This window comes from Pelodiscus sinensis, chromosome 2 (assembly GCF_052426305.1).
Source record: "Pelodiscus sinensis isolate ZL-2025 chromosome 2, ASM5242630v1, whole genome shotgun sequence".
NCBI classification, from domain to species: domain Eukaryota; kingdom Metazoa; phylum Chordata; order Testudines; family Trionychidae; genus Pelodiscus; species Pelodiscus sinensis.
The window spans coordinates 35516864-35537058 of NC_143053.1; the positions used below are offsets into that span (position 1 = coordinate 35516864).

The window sequence follows — 20195 nt, forward strand, 5'->3', positions numbered from 1 at the left end:
TTTTTAAAATCTTTGAGACTCCACCTACCCACCATGCCCACAAGCGATTCCATTTGTTGGAGACACCCCTTTCTTACATCTTGTCTTAGTTTAGATTGCCCCTACAGAGTTTGCAAGGACTCTCTCCTACTAGGGATGTAAAATCCCATTTAATTAGTTAAGTTTAACTAGTTAACCAGTTAGACAGGAGCGGGGGGGGGGGGGGGGGGAGGGGCAAAGCAGTCTCCCCACCATGGATGGGGACTGCTCCCATTGGCTGGAGTGCTCTCTACACATGGCAGGCCCTATGGCAGGAAGGGAGCTTCTCCAGCCTCTACCAGTTAATGATTAGCATCCCGATCTCCTACTATGTGTTTGTATAGCGCCTAGCACAATGAGACCTGATCCAGATTATCTAGGGCAGTGTTTCCCAATTTTATTTGGCCATAGAATTACAAGGAACCCCATGGTTTGTCAATCAAAAAAGGTTGGGGAAGGTTGGGGTGCCGAGCAAGTCATAGGCTTGTGGATGTGAGGGTGCGGGAGTTTGGGTTGGATATGTGACAGGCTCAGGGCAAGGAGGCTGTGAGTATGATGGGCTCAGGACACAGATTTGTGATGTATAGATGGTGCAGGAGTGTTGTGGCAGAAGACCAAGGATGTGGGGATGCAGGAGTTTGGGGATGTAAGAGGCTCAGGACAGGGGGTTCCAGTGTATGATAGGCTCAGGTTTGGGGTCAGGTGGTGCAGGAGTGTTATGATGCTGCAGTGAGATGGGGATTTGGCCCCAAGTGGGGGCATGTTGGCCAGGCTTCATTTTTAAATAAATTATGTCAAACTCAAAAGGTATTAGCATTTATTTATGAGAGAGGTGGGGAACCTGTTTTGAGTCAAGGGTCACTGACCCACAGAAAAATCAGTTGGGGCCACACACGTGAGATGCAAAAAAAACCCTCCAAAACCCCCAAGCCTCACTAATGTGGTCCCAAATGTGCTGGTGGGGGCAAGGGACAGGGTGCTAGTGGGTGCTGGGGCCGGGGAGAGGGTGCTGCTGGGTGGCAGGATGCTGGCACAGGTGGCGGGGTGCTGAGACAGGATGCTGGGGTCAGGGACATGGTCCTGTTGGGCACTGGGGTGGGACAAGGAACTGGGACAAGGAACAGAGTGATGGTGGGTGCTAGGGTGGATGGCAGGGTGTTGGGGACAGGGTGCTGCTGGGGTGGGTGGAAGGATGCTGGGGCCGGGAACAGGGTGCTAGGGACAGTACTGGTGGGGACAGGGTACTCCTGGGGGGTCTGGACACGGGACAGGGGCAGCTGGGACCCGTACCTGGCAATCCTGCAGCACCTCTGGGTTCCAGGAAGTGTGGGACTGCATTTCCCCTCCCCAAACAGCTGGTGTGCGTGCTGCGTGAACAGCGGGGCTGTTGCACTCCAGCAACTTACTTCCATGATGCCGTCCTGTGCGGAGGAGAGGGGAAGGGAGGGTGCGGGGAGTCCCAGGGCAGAGAGCGCTGTCTGCACAGTCAGAGATGTGCAGACCCAGGTCTCCTGACCTCCCCCCTTACCCCCACCATGCAGAAAGGCCGTGGAACTAAGTTATTGGGTGCCACAGACCGAGCTGTTCAGGCAACACACGCCATTTCCTTTGGGAGAGGGGTTTAGGATGGATGTTGGGTTGGAAGTGAGTTTGGGGTAGGGGATTGATGTGCGGGAGAGGGTGTGGGATCAGAGGAAGTTTAGATGAAGTAGGGGGTTGTGACCTTGGGCAGGGGATTAAGGTGCTGGGCCTGGGAAGGAGTAGGGGTGCAGGAATGAATTTTGACCTGGGGGATGGGTGTGGCAGGGGGTGTAGGGTCTGGAGGGAATTGTGATCTGGGGCAGCATGCAGAGAATTTGGGTAACCTAGGGCAGAGAGGGGTGAGGACCTGGGGCAGGGAGTTAAGAAATGGCAAAGGCTGGGATGCAAGAGGCAGGCTGTGGCCGGGAGTTACTTACCTTGGTGGCTCCCAGCCAGCAGTCCAATGGGGTCCCTGAGGCAGGCTCCCTCCTGTAGCAGCCCAGCCACATGGGTTCCTTCCATGTGCTGCTTAGAGCCATGCTTCCGTGGGGGGCATACTCCCCTGCCCCCAAGCTAATTCAGTTCTAGGGATGGGGGAGCACATGAAGTCTTTTGTCCCCTGCCAGGGTCATGCAGCATCTAGAGCTGTGATTCTCAACTGGTGGTCCGTGGACCACTGGTGGTTCACAGGAACATTGTCCAAAGTCACATGGTGTGAGCAGGCACTGCCGTTAGGCTGTTTTACGCCGTGTTCACAAGCATGCAGCGCATCATCCATACTGTCACCTAGGATGCAACCGCATTGTGCTGCCAGTAACTTCCATCTGAGACTCTGAGCATCAGTGTAGCTGCCACTGTCGTGCTGAGTGGTTGCTGTGTTGTTCATCCTGTGCTACATGTGCTGGAGGTGGTCCACGAAAATTTTTTGATTGGCCTGGTGGTCAGTGGACTGAAACGAGTTGAGAACCACTGATCTAGAGGGAACCACCAGCTATTTTGAACAACTGGTGGTTCCTGCGACATGCCACATGCCCCTGGTGCGGTAGAGGAGGAGATTTTGCATGCTTCCCTGCCCTCAGGTCAATCATCGCAGGTGAGGGTAGGGAAGCGCGCAAAGTCTCTCACTCTCCACCAGCGGCGCATGGCACATAGACGAAGCCACCAGCTGTCCAAAATGACTGATGGTACCAGGATGGCAACCCTGGCAGGGGACGAGAGACTTTGCACGCTTCCCTGCCTCCAACTGTGATGATTGGCCACGGGCAGGGGGAAAACACACAAAATCTCCTACTCACCCTCCTGCCACCAGGAGCACACGGAGCATAGAGGGGACCACCAGCCATTTTGAACAGCGCACAGTTCCAGCTATGTACCAACCACCCGTGGCGGCAGGCAAGGGGTGGACACTTCTTTTGCTACCCTGTCGCCAAGCCAACTGGGGCCTGGGAGAGGCAAAGCATGCAAAGTCTCTTGCCTCCGCCCTCCCTGCTGAGGCAGGCCGCAGGACAGATCAAATGGTTTGGTGGGCCTGATTTGGCCCATTGGCCATATCTTGCCCACCCTGATGTAAAGCTTACTTACAATTTAGCAAAATTTTCCTTCTGTCAAAGGACAATTGATTAACAATGTCAACTCACACAGACTTGTTAAACAGCAGGATGAAGTTTCAGCTAAGTGGCTAATTAACATTTACATTTCATCACAAGCTCAAGAAATCACTCCTAAAGCTATGGTACGTCACACATACTACACAGGACTACTTATGTGTTAGCTTTATTTCCAAATGAAAATTACTGATACTGTTGATTGAAAGCACACATCTTAATGCTCGATTGCCAATGTGATTTGCTAAATCAAGAAACAAGGGGCTGTAAATGCACTTTCCTTCAAATCTCACTCAATCCTTAAATCACAATTTTTTGCTGATTCCGTATCTCCTATAGGATAGCAATTGTAAACAGCAACCCTAAGTGCCACCAGGTTTCTCCTCACGCTAATGCTTTTGCATTTACAGAATACAAAGCATTCCTAAAAAGCACTTTATTTGGTTAGTCTCCTGCTCTGTTTTCAGTCTATTCCTTATATTTATAGGAGAGATAACAGAACTAACCCGAGGCCAGCTCTGCTGCTTTTACTTCAGTCAGTAATCCCATTAAAGATTCATCTTTTATGGATTGCTGAATTAGAAGTTACCAAATGCCTTAACAATTCCAAGTTTAGTAAAGATCTTCAGAGCTTCAGTGTAGATCAGGGGTCAGTAACCTGTGGCTCAGTATAGAACCAAATATGGCTCTCCTGTCATTCCAAAATACATGCAACTTTTAAAATCAAAATGAAAAATTAATTCAAAATTTAAAAAATGTGTAATTACTCATGTCAAGATGGCCTTTTTTGTCTATTTCTCCTTTAACCAGAGGTGAAAGTATGGCAGTGCACTCTGGCAAGAGCTGGCTGCAGGACTCTGCTCGTTTAAAGGGCCGGCAGATGGTGCACTCTAGGGGACGCATGCACGCTCCAAGCTAGGATAGTGAGAGGGGCTGGCAGCAGCAGATGCCTCCATCTAGCCACAGTGGCCCAGCTTCAGCCCACCTGACAGCCCCAGTCTGTCCCCAGCCACCATGCTCCTGGGGCAGACTGTAGCCCAGCCACGGCAGCCTGCAACAGCTGCAACAGCCCAGCCGCAGCAGCCCAGCTTGGGATCCAGCCGCAGCTGCCTGGCCAACAAGGCCCCCAATCAAGGCCCAGTCCCCACCTGGCCACAGCCTCCTTTCCCTGGCCCTAATCCTGGGGCAGATCCCGCAGTCTGGCCCCCGTCTGGCTGCAGGACGGGCTGGCATTGGCCCCCCTCTTGTGTGGCATGGGTCTGAGGGAAGGCCACAATCCAGCTACAGCGACCCTGGCCCAGTCCCTCGGACAGCCACTGCTGCCTGGGCATAGTAGCCCAGCCTCAGCCGGTTAGAGAAGAAACAGGCAACCCAGGAGCAGATGGGGTAAATGGAACATTCAACACAACGTCCGAGTGACAACAACCTGGTGCCAATCACACCCTTTTATCTACTTTAGTATGTTAATTCACACGTCTATCACTACTAAATAAGGTAGTAAGTAATGTTAACTCCGAAACAATGAATATTAATAAGTAGGTGATTAATACAATTCTACCCACCCCTGTTACTTGTTTATTGGTTTTTAGTTGAATCAGTATTACTTACTGTCTTAATCAGTAGCTTATAGGGAGGGAGAAAGCGCTTCAACCCTGAAAATGTTTTTACAGACAAATGCGAAGGCAAAACAAGACACTGTTCGGTGCAACCATCTTTCAAGGCTGCCAGAACAAAGGTGAAAAACATGTTTAAAGGGCAATGACAATGCTTGTTCTGGCTAGACCCCTTACCCATTGATGTATAGTCAATCCCAGACCCCTATTCATTTTGATACATCTCAACACAGCCAGGTAAAATAATCTGGCCTTAGGGCCAACCCACATACTCTACTTCCCATCCCTAGTGCCCTGCCCTGCCTCCTGCACTTCGTACACATCCCAGCTCCCTGCCTTAAGCCCCTCATGCACTCCAACTCTGACTCCTGCACCCCATACCCACAAACTGCACCCCCAGCAACAGCAGAAGTCCCATTAAATAAAGTCTGTGAGAATAATGTTTCATTTATGCTATTATTAATCATCATGTCAATTATCAATAATATTAAGTTGTGTATTTTCAGTCATGCAAATAAGCACTCTTATACTGGCACTTTTTTGACTTCTACTTCTGAATTTTGATGTAGTTTGGCTCTCTGGTTTGAAAAGGTTGCCAACCGCTGGTGAAGATTCAGTGTGCCCTGTTCTATAATTCAGAAAACAAGAGCACTTCCAAGATATACTTATTTATTTTATTCCATTAATGTTGCATTTTCCACTTTTCACTCAGATGTAAATTTTGTTAAATGCTTATTTCTCAAAATCATACTAAAGGCAGTCAGTCCGCTCCTTTAAATTCCTAGACCTCTACATTAGAAGTCACTTGAAGTACTCCAGATTATACTGTAATAGGACTCTAAAGAACCTGAATTGTAAATTGTAGCTATTATGAAGCCTATGGTGAATGTTTTTTTAAGCTACAAAGACCTATTTTAAAATTTACTTTTGTGTAGCTACTGAAAAGAGTTTAGTTTCTATTTTGAAGTACCAGAGTGTTAAAATTGTATTTAAAAGGCCAATCTTTCCTGTGGCTCTAACAACTAGGTTTAGTGTAACTCCAATCCTTATACACAATCACGTAGATTTAATTGTCAGCGGAGTGCAGACATGGTATGCCTCTGGCTCCTGCAGAGGCTTTGATTCGTGAACATTTCACTGATTTTGCGTAATGAGAGCAATGCCAAATGCATTAACAAAACAAAGGAAACATGCATATCAGAACTGATGAATAGTGGGGCAGCCACAGTGCTGCAAGTACAAGTTTCCAATCAGACATTCATCAGCCACAAAATAAGCATCACACATCTCATTTCTCTTGTGCCTAATGGGAAGTAAAAGACTATGCACAAATCAAAGAAGAATTTTATAAGAAAAAAAGTAAATTGTTATTAGCAATTATAAATCACCACAATGACCAAGGCCTCCGCAGCATATGTTAATCTTAATTCAATATAGTATCTCATTTTGAAATGGAATGATATTTGTATGCATCATTCAATCAAGCCCTCCTACCAAAGAAAAATACTGCATCCACAACACCCCAGGATTTATTACATATATGCCTGACATTTTTTGCAGAATTATCAGACACAGCCACCTCAACCATCCTATGGACCACGTGATGCGCCTTTATCTTAGTCATGGTGGCGGGGCAGCAGAAATCATTCCCCCACCCTCACCCTCACCGCAATGGCAGGAAGCAGAGCAACCCAGCAGCCTGTTCCACCTTCCCACCATCTCCCAGCTGGACTGCTCTGCTTTACCACAGTGGCATAAAATTCCAGATGAGGGTGCACACTGGTTTTCTGATTGATATACAACAGCATTAGAATTTCTATATTGTTCTCAGTTCTGTTGCTCGTGCAATGTAACAGATACGTACGTCTATGCACTGAAGTGACAAGCTCAGTCACAAAAGCTGGTGGGGCCAAATTTTGGTTAGTCTACATACCACAAACAGTCACACATGAATGTAACAAAAACTATATGGATAAGAACCCACATTGTATTAGAGACCCACACAGTGTCTCCAATTTCAACATACTCCTATGCTTAGATACCACACTGAGAGGCACATTAGGTATTAACCCTCTAATCTAAATAAGAAAAAAATCTGTGCAGGATTGTTGCTAGGTCAAAGAATATGCACACCACAGCTCAAAACTCTTTTGCCAGCTTGGTGATGCCCTTCTACCTAGTACGTGGCCAAAACCTAGGTACTTCTGCTAATAAGCCTGGTCTTCTTTATCATGCATCTATGCATCAAACCAGCTAGAATTTATCATTACTTCAGAATTTAACTTCATCTATTTGACTTGTTATACACATGATCTTAACCAAAAGCAATACACTAGCATAAAGAACATTTTCAAAAGGGTCTAAGTGACTTATCTTCCAAAGTTTCACTGAAAGGCAATGGGGTTTATGATTTAAGACAGTTTGGCACTTTTGAAAATTTTCTCTCAGAAGTAGCTCTTATACGGTCACTTGACAGGTCACCCAATCAAGACCCTTGCACTGACCCAGGACCAAGTAAACTTAGACCATTACTGGCAGATGTACATCTAACCTCCAACAACAGAGATTCAATTCCACAGGCTCGTAGGAAGCCTACTCTTGTACAGTAAAACTCCATTAGTCCGGCATCCAATGCTCTAGCACTCCTGATGGTCCGGCACCATCAGGAACCCGGAAGCGCTCGGGCAGCCAGACCATTGGAGCTGCTCTGCGCCCAGCTTCCCCGATTCAGCCGCTGCTGAAACTGACCAGCAGCTGAATCGGGGAAGCCGGGGGCATAGCAGCTGGGGTGCTGCCGGGTTGGTCCCGTAGCGCCGCCCCTCGGTGCTACGGGACCAACCCGGCAGCACGCCGGCTGTTCTGTCCCAGGCGTCCCCAAGAGCAGCTGAGGTGCTGCCGGGTTGGTCTCGCAGCGCCGAGGGGCGGCACTACCGGACCAACCCAGCAGCACCCCAGCTGCTCTGCCACAGGCGTCTCCGATTCAGCCACTGCTGAAACGGACCAGCAGCAGCTGAATCGGGGACGCCTGGGGCAGAGCCGGACTATTGGAAGAAATTGTTACTCACCTTGTGCAGTAACATCTGTTCTTCGAGATGTGTCCCCCCGTGGGTGCTCCACTACAGGTGTCGGGCTCATCCCGGCGCCGCAAACTGGGAAGTTTTTGCCAGCAGTAGCCCCCTCCGGAGGACCGAACATGTGCAGAGCGTCCCGCAGCGTTCGCGACTTTTCTGCATCGCGCGGTCCGACTCGCCATTTCCTCCTAGCCGGAACATCTGAAACAGAGAAAGACAGAGCTCCGAAGCAGGGAGGAGGGCGGGTCGTGGAGCACCCACGGGGATACACATCTTGAAGAACAGATGTTACTGCACAAGGTGAGTAACAATTTCTTCTTCTTCGAGTGATGTCCCCGTGGGTGCTCCACTACAGGTGAGTATGAAGCAATCACCCAAACAGCTGGTCGTGCTTCGGAATTATGTGTGCACAGAAGAAAGAACTGCCTGAGCGACTGCTATGTCTGCAGCTTTGAGACTGTCAAGGGCATAATGTCGAGCAAACGTGGATGAGGACGACCATGTTGCTGCACGGCATATGTAACGTAGCGGGACGTTCTTTAGGAATGCTGTGGAGGCAGCCATACTCCTGGTTGAGTGTGCTGTTGGTGGACAGGGTAGGGGCCTGCCCCTGAGGGTGTAGCAGCGAGTGATGCAGTTAACGATATGCGACGATATACGTTGTGAAGACAGTTGATGACCTTTAGAGCGGGTCGCCACTGATAATAGTAATCGTGGAGACTTCCGGAAGGGACGCGTTCTGTCCAAATAGAATGCCAACGCCCTTCTGACATCTAACGTATGCCAGCGGGCTTCCTCAGGTGTAGCATGTGGCTTGGGGTAGAAGGTAGGAAAGGCTCATTGACATGGAATGACGAATTAACCTTTGGCACGAAGGCTGGGTGACATCTCAGTGAGACGCCCTGTTGAGTGAATACTGTATAGGGAGGATTGGCGGAGAGTGCTGCGAGCTCGGAGACTCATCGAGCTGAAGTGATCGCAAGGAGAAAGGCAACTTTAATAGTGAGAGTCTGTAAATCACAAGTTGCGAGTGGTTCAAATGGTGGACGGGTAAGAGTGTCCAGTATGAGGGTAAGGTCCCATGGTTCTGAGATAGGCCTATGCGGTGGGTAGAAATTGGAAATACCCTTAAAGAACCTCTTCGTAAGTGGATGAGAGAAGACGGAAAAACCCTCTATCGGAGCATGGAAGGCCAAAATCGCCGCCAAATGTACTCTTAGGGAAGCGACTGCCAAGCCTTGCGAATGTAAATGGAGTATATAGTCTAGGATGCATTGGATATGTGCTTTGAGAGGATCGATGGTTTGTGATTGGCACCAAATATAGAAGCGACGCCACTTGTAGAGGTAAGATCTCTGAGTGCTGTGACGTCTGCTTTGTACCAGTACGTCTCTGACTGCTTGGGAGCAGGTTAGCTCAAGGCCTAGGAGCCAGTTAGGAGCCAACCTGTCAGATGCATACGGTCGATGTTCGGATGGAGAAGATTGCCGCGTTGCTGCGAGATCAAGTTGCTCAGCTGTGGAAGTCGTTGAGGTCTGGATAGCGACATCTGCATGAGTTGCATCAGCCATGTCTGGCAAGGCCAGAAGGGAGCCACCAGGATTACTGTCGCTGCGTCGGATAGTATTTTCCCTATTACTCAGGGTATCAGCGGAATCGGGGGAAAGGCGTATAGGAGATGGTATGTCCCCCAATTGAGCAGGAAGGCATCTCTCATCGATTGGCTGCCTATGCCCGCTCTTGAGCAGTAAGCGCGACATTTCTTATTGTCGCGAGTGGCAAAGAGGTCGATTTCTGGGTAGCCCCATAACTGAAACAGATCGCGGGCTACGTAGTCGAGGAGTTCCCATTCGTGTTGGGATTGGAAGGATCTGCTGAGTGCATCTGCAATTGTATTGACCTTGCCGGAGAGATAAGAGGCTGTGAGAGTGACACTGTGGCGAATCGCCCAGTTCCAAAGGCGCACTGATTCCGCACACAAGGTCCTGGATCTGGCTCCGCCCTGTCGATTGATGTAGTATACAGTGCATATGTTGTCCATAAGGACCTGTAGTGTGGTTCCCTGGATCTGGTGGACGAAGTGGCGGCAAGCGTTGAAAACTGCTCTGAGCTCCAGGAAGTTTATATGGAGTAGGGATTCCTGGTGGGACCACAAGCCTTGAACCCGGTGTTGTAGCATATGTGCTCCCCAGCCTACAAGGGACGCATCCGTGGTAAGCTGGATTGACGGGGGTTGAGCCCGGAAGGGGACACCAGCAAGAGTATTGGCAGGGTGGAGCCACCATGCGAGCGAGTCCTTGACGCGGGCAGGGACAGGCGTGAGCCTGTTGATATTGGTAATACCGGGTCTGTAGGTTGCGAGAAGCCAATGTTGCAGGCACCGCATGCGAAGGCGAGCGTGGGCTATGACATACGTAGTGGAGGCCATGTGGCCTAACAGTTTCAGGCAGGTGAGGTATGAGACTGCTGGGGCAGTAAGCAGGACGCTCGATAGGTATTGGATGGCGTGGGCTCTGTCTATGGGTAGGTACGCCATAGCGGTTGTAGAATCTAGTCTGGCTCCAATGAAAACGATGGACTGGGACGGGACCAGAGAAGATTTTGGTAGATTGATGATTAGTCCAAGAGTCTCGAAGATACCTCTTGTAGCGGTAACTGCGGTCTCGGCCTCTTGCATCGAGGGGGTCATGAGGAGGCAGTCGTCGAGATAGGGAAAGATGGCGATGCCGGCTCGACGAAGGTACGCAGCTATGACTGCCAGGGTCTTCGAAAACACTCTTGGGGCTGCGGATAGGCCAAAGGGGAGCACCGAGTATTGGTAATGATCATTGCCCACGGTAAAGCGTAGAAATCTCCTGTGAGCTGGATGGACGGCAATATGGAAGTATGCGTCCTGTAGATCGAGGGACGCGAACCAATCCCCTTTGTGTAGTGCTGGGATGATGGAGCCCAAGGTAACCATTTTGAATTTCTGTCTTCGCAGGTGGCGGTTGAGGCCACGAAGATCCAGGATCGGTCTCCATCCGCCAGACTTCTTCTCGGTGAGGAAGTACCGGGAATAGAAGCCTCTGCCTCGGAACTCGGAAGGAACTACTTCTACCGCACCTATGGTAAGTAGGTGCATGACCTCCTGACGTAACAGAAATTCGTGAGAGGGGTCCCTGAAAAGGGACAGGGATGGGGGGTTGGTGGGAGGTAGAGTGGAGAAGGGAATGGTGAGTCCCGAGGTTACGATCTCCCTGACCCAACGGTCCATGGTGATGGTGAACCAACGGCGGCAATAAGGGTTCAGGCGGCGGTGGAAAAGCTTGGTTACTCGTGATGGAGACTCCAATAGGGGGATGGTACGCAGACCCTCGACAAGGGCGTCAAACTTGCTGCCGAGGTTGTTGTTGATTCGGATGCTTATTAGGCTGCTGGCTGCGATGTTGGGGGCGCTGCCTTTGTTTATGTTGGTGGAAGGGCCTGAAGCGTTGGGTGGAATAATAATAATAATAAGGCCTTTGTCTGTTATACGGCCATGCTCTCCTGCACCCAAAAGGCGGAGTGTACATCCCGAGGGTTCTTAATGTAGTTCGGGAGTCTTTTCCAGAATGGAACACTTGATCCGTGTTCTGGGCAAACAGGGAGGCTCGATCAAATGGAAGGTCCTCCACCTTGGGCTGTAGATCTTTTGGCACAGAAGCAAGGTGGAGCCAAGAGGCACGTCGCATGACGACCGATGTCGCCGTAGTGCGGGAAGCCGAGTCGGCAATATCCAGAGATATCTGGAGTGCATTACGGGCTGCTGTATAACCCTCCTGAACAATGGATTTCAGTACATCCCTTTTGGAGTCTGGCAGATGTTGTATCAAAGGCACCAACTTCGAGTAATTATCAAAGTCGTGGTTAGCAAGTTGGGCGGAGTAGTTGGCCATCCTCAGTGTGGCTGTTGCCGACGAATATACCTTCCTGCCGAGCAAGTCCAGACGCTTAGCTTCCTTGCCCGCAGCAGAGTTTCTTGATTGCGCGGACTTTGCCTTTTGCTGTGCTGCGTCGACGACGATGAAATTAGGGGCGGGGTGAGTAAAAAGAAATTCTGCATCTTTGGCGTCAATAAAGTATTTCCTGTCTGTGCGTTTATTGGTAGGGGGCACAGATGCCGGGGTTTGCCAGCTGTCATTAGCTACTTCAAGGATAGCGACATTGAAAGGGAGAGCTAGTTTCGATTTGTTGGATTGTTGTAAGTTTCTGAGGAGGGCATGCTGCTTCTATGGCGCCTCGGAGGTACGTAGGTTTTGTGAATATGCTACCCATTTAAAAAGCTCATGGAATTGTTTGTAATCATCCATGAGAGAGGGTTCGTCATTGAACACCGCGTCATCCGGGGAAGAGGAAGAGACATCTGTTGGAGAAGCCATGGGCTGTTGCTCTGCTACAGGTGACTGAGTGATATCGTAATGTGGGGCAGAGGCTGTTTACCCATCACCAGTAGGCGTCGGTGGGCATTGAGTCGGCAGAATAGAGTCCTGAGTCATTGGTCATGGTGAGAATAATTGCTGCCGCTCTGGAGACGAGGGTGAGCATCTTGTAACTGAACATGAACAATCACGATGGGGTGAGGTGTACATACGATAACGAGAGTCACGGTGTGAATATTATGGAGAGTAAGAAGCGACGCTCCTGTGGCGATAGTAACGGGAGCGAGGAGGAGATCGCGGGGATCGTGAGCGGTGTGAATGGTGATATGGAGATCTCGAGTAGTACGTACGGTGGTAATGCGGCGATGTAATAGATTGCCTCGGGGATCTGTAGCAACGGTATGTAGGAGAATAACCGTAATGGTGGTCCCGCCGTCTTTGGCAAGGTGAGAGCAATGGCTCAGGGGAAAACGCTTCCCTGTCAGGACTGGGGGATGGTGTACGGGGATGGTGAGTCTTCCTTTGCGCCTTAGTCGGTACCCCCGTGGATGGGGGAGCCCTGGGGATTGGACTACACGGAATGGAGACGACCGAGGCAAAGTCAGAAACTTCCTCTGGGAGGCGTGGTGACCGAAGTGCAGAGGATGGGGATGGTGGTGCCGTATCGTCCCCCGAGCCGTGGGGTTGTGGGCCCGTAGGGGCCGGTGCCGAAACGACGGACGGTGCCAGTTCAGCCGCACACAATGGGTGGTCGGTGCGGGCAGGTGCAGGCGTGCCCTGTATGTGCAGCATAGCCACATCCCTAGGTCTTGAATGAGGGCGGGTTGATCTGGGTGCCAAGTGCTTTCTCAGTGCCATCTCCAGTGTCTGCACTGGTTGCGGTTTAGTCTTCGGTGCCTGCTTAGGCTTCGGTGCCAGGTTGACTCTCGGTGCCGGGTTAGTCAGAGTCTTCATGAGGCAACGGTATCTGGCTGCGGTGCCGCTCAGAGATTCGGTGCCGATTCCGGGCGACCTGGCGGAACCGAGAGCACTGAGAGTGCGGGGCTCGGCGCCGACATACTACGGGCTTTGGGTAACTTGTCCACTCCCTATGTGGGAGGGTAGCCTGATGAGCCTTGTGTCTCTCCTGCACTTAGGCTCCTGGACAGAGCGGAGCTTTTTCCGTCCCTGGACTTATGCGGGGCTGGAGCTTCCCATTCTTCTACTGACGGGGGCTGAAGCGCCTTATTGAAGAGTAGCATCTTCAGGCGCATTTCTCTGTCCCGCCTCGTCCACGCGGTCAGCTTGGAACAGTGACCGCATTTCTGGGGGATGTGGCCCTCTCCCAGGCAGTGAATACAGCGGGAGTGGCCATCGGAGACTGGCATGGCGTCCCCGCACGAAGCGCATTTCTTAAAGCTGGGAGAGCCGGACATGTTTAGTGCGGCGGTCTCCGGGGGAAGAAAGAACTTGAGGAGCTGGTCAGAGCGGCCCTCAGAGGTTATAACGGCAAGAGAAATTTTTTTTTTTAAACTATTAACTACTAACTAACACTATGTAGGAAGGGGCTAACTGGGAAAGAAAAAACGAATAAACGATACGATTTCTCCTCAGGAGAGGAGCGTGTTCCAAGTCCGTCTGCGGCCGTGGACGGTTAGGAGGAACTGGCGAGTCAGACTGCGCGACACAGAAAAGGCGCGAACGCTGCAGGACGCTCTGCGCATGCGCGGTCCTCCGGAGAGGGCTACTGCTGGCAAAAACTTTCCTGTTTGCGGCGCCGGGACGAGCCCGACACCTGTAGTGGAGCACCCACAGGGACATCACTCGAAGAAGAAGGGGGGGCTATGAGGCATCTGGGGAGGCTATGAGGTATCAATTTCTAGGAGGGGTTTTATGCTTCAAATATCCAATTATTGGAACATATTAATTCAACAGGGCATTCATACTATGTGTTTGTACAGCACCCAACACAAAGTAGCTATACCATAACTGAAGCTGTTGGACAGTACAGTAATACAAATGATAAAATAGTAATCAGTGTGGCATCCTTACATTAAATTATGCAAATGGTACAGAAAACAACATACTGCATACCAAGCTTACAACTCAATTATTTTAAAATAGTTCAGAATAGTTAGCTTTACATAGCAATGTTCATTACATGTAAAAGATATGCTGTTTTTGTCCATACTTTCTTAAAACAAAGTACCCTTCCTAAAAACCTCAAAGCAGCAGTTCTTAGACTATAGTCCACGGCCACCAGTAGTCAATAAAATACAGCTCCAAGAAACTGCAGCTAAAGATTCTGTGTAATAACCTTACTCCAGATCATGTATTCTTCCTGGTTACGTCCACACTGCAAGGTTTTTGCGCAAAAACCTACGGAGCATCCACACCTCAAATGAGCTTTTGTGCAAGTAAACTGGCAGTAATACAGCAGAAAAGAGGGCTTTTTCCAGTGTAGGTAAACCTCCTTTTATGAGGCATAACTCCTTTTTGCACTACAGCTCTTGCACAAAAAGGCACATGTGGATGCTCTGCAGGGGTTTCTTGCACAAAAAAAAGTCTATCAGAAAAAGCACAGGTGCTCAGATGGCCATTCTGTGAATGGCAATCAAAGGATTTTTGCGCAAGAGCGTCCATGTAGCGTGAATGCTCTCTTCCGCAAAAGCACATGGCTTTTGCAATGCGCTTTGAGGTGTGGACGTGCTCTTGCGCAAAATCTTGCGTAAAAGACTTCTTGCGCAAGAAGCCTGAAGAGTAGACGTAGCTCCTCTGTTCACCTAACAGGGATTATGGAATATTGTACATTTTGTAATAAAAATACCCACATCATTCATATCAAATGTTAGTCATACATCTATCAGTATGCTTTAGATCAGTGATTCTCAACCAGGGGTACACAGAGGTCTTCCATGGGGTACTATTTAGATTAGGAAGGTAAAATCCTCTTAATCAGTTAAACCTCTTGCTGCCAGTTCCCCTGCGCAAGACTCCTGGGCTGCCACTGCCAGCTTACCCCCTCGCCCCCGCACGTGGGGGGCTGGCAGCAGGAGCTTGCAGCCACACATAGCAGGGGTGGACAGATTTCTGCTCCCTGCTCCCCTACACAGTGGGCTGGCAGCAGGAGCAATCATCAGCCCTGTGTGCAGGGAGCTGCTCCAAAGTATCAGTTAATCGGTACCTGGTAAGCTCACCCAGTAAGATTAACTGGTTACCTGTTCACATCCCTAATCTAGATATTTCCCTGGTTTTACCACAGGCTACATCAAATGTACTAGAAAACTCAGTACAAACTAAAATGTCATACAATGATTTGTTTACACCATTCTATATAATATATCGAAGCTCTCAAACTGTGGGCAAGTTCATTTTAATGCGGTTGCCAGTGCCAGCGATAGACTTGCAGAAAGCCCAAGCCCTGGTACAGGGGGCTGAAACCAAAGCCTGAGTTTTTAAGTGAGGTGAAATTTGGGGTATGAAAGACAAATCAGACTCTTGAAAGGGAAAGGCTGAGAACTACTACTTTAGATACTCATCTGGGCCCACTGTGTGAAGAGTGGGCAGAGTAAAGGTGGTCATTAAACCTTTTTCTGAATAGCACCAGTTTTAGAACCATATGCAGGATGGAGATAGTAAATGCAGTGCTTTTCTCAGTATATAGATGAATGAAGTAGATGGAGTTTTGGCTCATGCTGTGATGCCAAGTGAGAGGATGCATCTGTATTGTATATGATAAGCAAACAAAGGAATAAACTAATTATTTTCAACATGTTATGTTGCTCTCCACTGAGCCCCTTCCACACACAATCAACAGCAACAGAGAAGAACAGGTTTCAGAGAGATAGCCGTGTTAGTCTGTTTCAGCAAAAACAGTAAGGAGTCTGGTGACACTTTTAAAGACTAACAAATTTATTAGGGTATTAAAACATAAGCTTTCGTGAGCTACAACTCATTGCCTCAGGTCAAGTCTACATTAATGGAGAAGATTGAATCAAGATATGCTACTCCAGCTATGTTTATTATGTAACTGGAGTAGACATACCTTGATTCGAGTTTCCCTGCTTTCCCCACAGCAGAAGGCCAATGGGAGCAAACGCTCACGTCAGCTTCCCTTACTCCTCTTACTCCTCGCAGGAGCACTGGCCATTGATAGGGATGCCCTTTGAGTTTGATTTAGTGAGTCTTAACTAGACCAGCTAAATCAAACTCCAGAAGATCAATCACAGCAATGTCAATTTTCCCTGGCCTCAGATGATGAAGAAAAAGAAAAGAGAGAGACAGAGAGAAAGGAAAGAAGGAAAGAGATGGGAGCATGACATCAGTGCTAATTAATATATCCCATCTCTAAATCCTTTCTTTCCCCTCTTTCTGTCTTTCTTTCTTTTTCTCTTCAGTATCAAGGAAGTGAGCTGTAGCTCACGAAATCCTATGCTCTAAAACCCCGATAAATTGTCTTTAAAGTGCCACCAGACTCCTCAGTTTTTTTAGACAAGAACGATGTAGACATCATACGTTCTCCAAAACCGGGGGTGTTTAAAACTCCCTATAAATACACCAAAGTACAGACCAAAATGACCACCGCAGCAGCCCAAATGAAGAAAAATGGTCAATCGACATTTAACTGAAATTTAATTTCAATTATAAAATGTTTATAGGCTACATATTTTTGCCTATCAGATTATAGTTTAAGATTCCTCCCTCCCTGACTTTTCAGAAGAAATTGCATTACCTTGAAACAAACCAGACTGACAGCTCTACAGAAAGATATATAATAAACAACAGCCATGCAAGCATCTCTCAACTGTCCTACTCATTTGCCTCCACTGATCTGAACAGACTTCTCCAAAAGAGGGACAGGGCAGTTTCAGTCTCCATGCCCATTCAAACCTTGATCTTCTTACTAAGTCTGGTCAGGAGCATACAAATTAGCATCAGCTATGGTAGCATTGCTTTTTGCCCTTTTCTACACTACACAACTTGGATTGAAGTAAATAAAAAGCTTGTCTAATTATGCTGATATCAACCTCTAACAGACATGGTTAAAATCATTTTAAGTCACACTTAAAACAGATTAGTTTACTACACTGAACAGACTGATTTACGCACATCTATATTAAGAGTTCTCATGGATTAACTAGACAGATATTCAGATATATTACAGCAAGTTTCCAGTATATATAGGACAAACCTCAACAGGAACTAGACAAAGAATACAAATTTATTTCACACAGACCACAGAACAGTCTTTGGAAAATAATGACCCCACTCTAATGTAATTACACTGGATGTAAGTCAAGCCATAATGTGCATAAAGCGTTGTTATAGCCATTATGGTCCATGATATTAGTGAAACAAGGTGAGTGAGGTAATATCTTTTATCGGACTAACTTCTGCTGGTGAGAGAGACAGAATTTGACTTCTGTCACTACTGCCCAGGACTGAATTCATACATGTGTCATAAAGGGAGAAGGCTCAAATCTTGTTCAGCCTGAAAGCTGAACAGTTTACTTAAATAAATATGATAAAGAACTATTTTACAGGGCAAAAATGAGTGATTCTTTATTTTTATAAACAATGGAGGTATCAGTAAACCTCCATTTAAAAAGTGAAATATTTGCCTACATTGAGTATTCTAATTTGCTCATCTTAAAATTTTCAAAAAAATTAAAATTTTCCTGATTAAAAGTTCTGAATTTTTAGAAGTTTAATATATGAGACAGTGGGTTTTTTTCCAATAATCTTGAGATAACTGATTAAGCAAGCACAAAATCTTACCACGCCCAGTTTTTCAGAAGCATTAGCTTTCCACAGACGAATGTTCATCTCATCTGAGCCACATAGAATGTATTTGTTGTCAGAGGTCCACTTGACGGTGATGACATGCTGCATTCTCTTTGTATGATATACCTCTCTGAAAGAAGCAAGAAGAAACATTAGAAAATGTGTTATAATTGCTTTCCTGATTATTTGCTGCCTTTCCAATATCATGAAGCTCTCTCTCTTCAAAGTCCAAATATTTGGTCTACAATAAACCATTACCCATTAAAATGGTTTTGTTTAGAAGAGAATAGTCTCCAAAATTGATACATACCAAGTTCTCCAATTAAATTCCACGTAGACTCTACTTACAAAACATCATCTGGATAATACTTAAACAGGTTCATCTTTTCCATAACATCTAATTAGCAGAAGAATTGCTGTCTTTAGCCTCTCAAAGTCAGTCATATGGACATGCAATAATTACAAATCCCAGACAACTATTTCTTTATAAATTGCACTTTCAATGGTATTTATTAGTATAATGTCATACTGAGTAAGTCTGAGTATGGGAATTGTAGAGATAAACTTAGTTTGCCTGGCACCAATACTGTGAATGAGTGAATAGAGAGGTTTGAAATCTCAAAACATTAATATGAATTTGGAGATGTGTCAGTTACTTATTCCCTGTAATTTTCATCCTTTACCCCCAGAACTCTAGCCTCCTCCTTTGTCAGTCAATGAGGAATTTGCAGAACTATAGGAGAAAACAGATTAAAATAAAAATGGTTCAGCACACATGGGTGATTGACCATTGTTGACAAACAGGTGAATAATTCAGAACAGCAATGTTGCTTTTAAACTAATAACTAACAATCAATTTCTGCAGACTAACAAATCAACCTTTCCTTCAACATTACTAGCTACAGTTGAAAAATAAATCAGTGCCAACCTTCAGAAATGCTCCATTTTTTTTTGTTCAACAAACTTGATCTTTCAGCTAACTTATGAGTGAAAATGTCTAAATGTTACATTGAAAACAAACTTCAATTTGGATTTCATTCAATATTTACTAAGCGAACAAGTGGATCAATAACATTTACACAGAGCAATAAATCTATTTCAGATACATAAATAATTTAACAAAGTTGTACTATGTCTTATATGTATCAATGTTCTATAATTTAACAATGAACATTTAGTCAAACTTCATGTTTTAACCTTCAAACTAACTTTTTTAGTATTTAAATCCATATTTGATAATTAAACAAAAAAAACAGATAAAAATAGTTTTAACACTTATAGTGCCTTTTATACAAAAAAGGGGGAATCTAGTGACCTAAGTGGACTTTAGATCAGGCCCAAAATACATTACAGTAGTGGCTAAGTACCATTATTGCTATTTTAGAACTGTCAAAATAAATGCTATCTATGCTTAAAAAAATAATTCAAATTAAGTTAGGGTATGATTTTAAGGCACAACAGCTATTCTGGACCAGATCCATTTGTAAACACACTCCAAAGTAAAAGTGCCTTTTTTTTTTCCTGTTTCACTTAATCCATTGGGCTAGATTAAAATACATCAAGGCACACTTACTACAGAATTAAAACAACAAATGGGGGTATTCCCGAATAGCTCCAAACATAGATAAGCCCTTAGGCACACAGAAGTTAAGTGGTTTAATCTAGCTACACAGGAAAGCAATTGCAGAGCCAAGATTATGTCTAGGTCTTGAGACTCATTGCATCATCCAAAACACTGAACCAAGATGCCTCCATTAAAATCCAAACTACTGGGTATGTAAAACAGTAAGTCGAGAACAAAGTTCCCTCAAAGCTACATGGCTATGCAACTGCACAGCTATTTTCTGAGCCCCACCCAGAGGTTCAATGCTTCTCGTGCAGGCAGGGAGCTCAGCTGACTGGCGAGGAGCTGAACTGAAGAGCTCCCAGAGCAGAAATGCAGATGAGATAAGCAGGTAATAAGTGGCTAGTGGGAGGGAGGAAGTAATTAATTAATTGGCTTGGGGGAAGTCAGAAGAGAGGAGAGCTTGAAGAGTTCCATCTGCCAGAGGAGAGAGAGACAGGCAGAAACACAACAGTCTCTTCAACCCTCCTGGGCTAGGAAGCGGGAGGTAAGGAGCTGGCTGCATGGGGTAGGTGGGGAAAAGAAGGCGTAGGTGGGTGCTGGCATCTGTGCAGTGAGGTGGAGGCAGGGGACTGTTTGTT

The 20195-nt window shown here is 47.0% G+C and overlaps 1 protein-coding gene across 1 annotated transcript in view; it reads right to left on the reverse strand.

Annotated features, from left to right (window-relative positions):
* DCAF13 (DDB1 and CUL4 associated factor 13) overlaps positions 1–20195 on the reverse strand; it is a 59876-nt gene that overhangs the window by 8593 nt on the left and 31088 nt on the right. The window contains exon 9 of the mRNA XM_006122393.5: positions 17985–18120. Coding sequence (XP_006122455.2) covers positions 17985–18120 — 136 coding nt within the window. The remainder of the gene's footprint in view (positions 1–17984; positions 18121–20195) is intronic.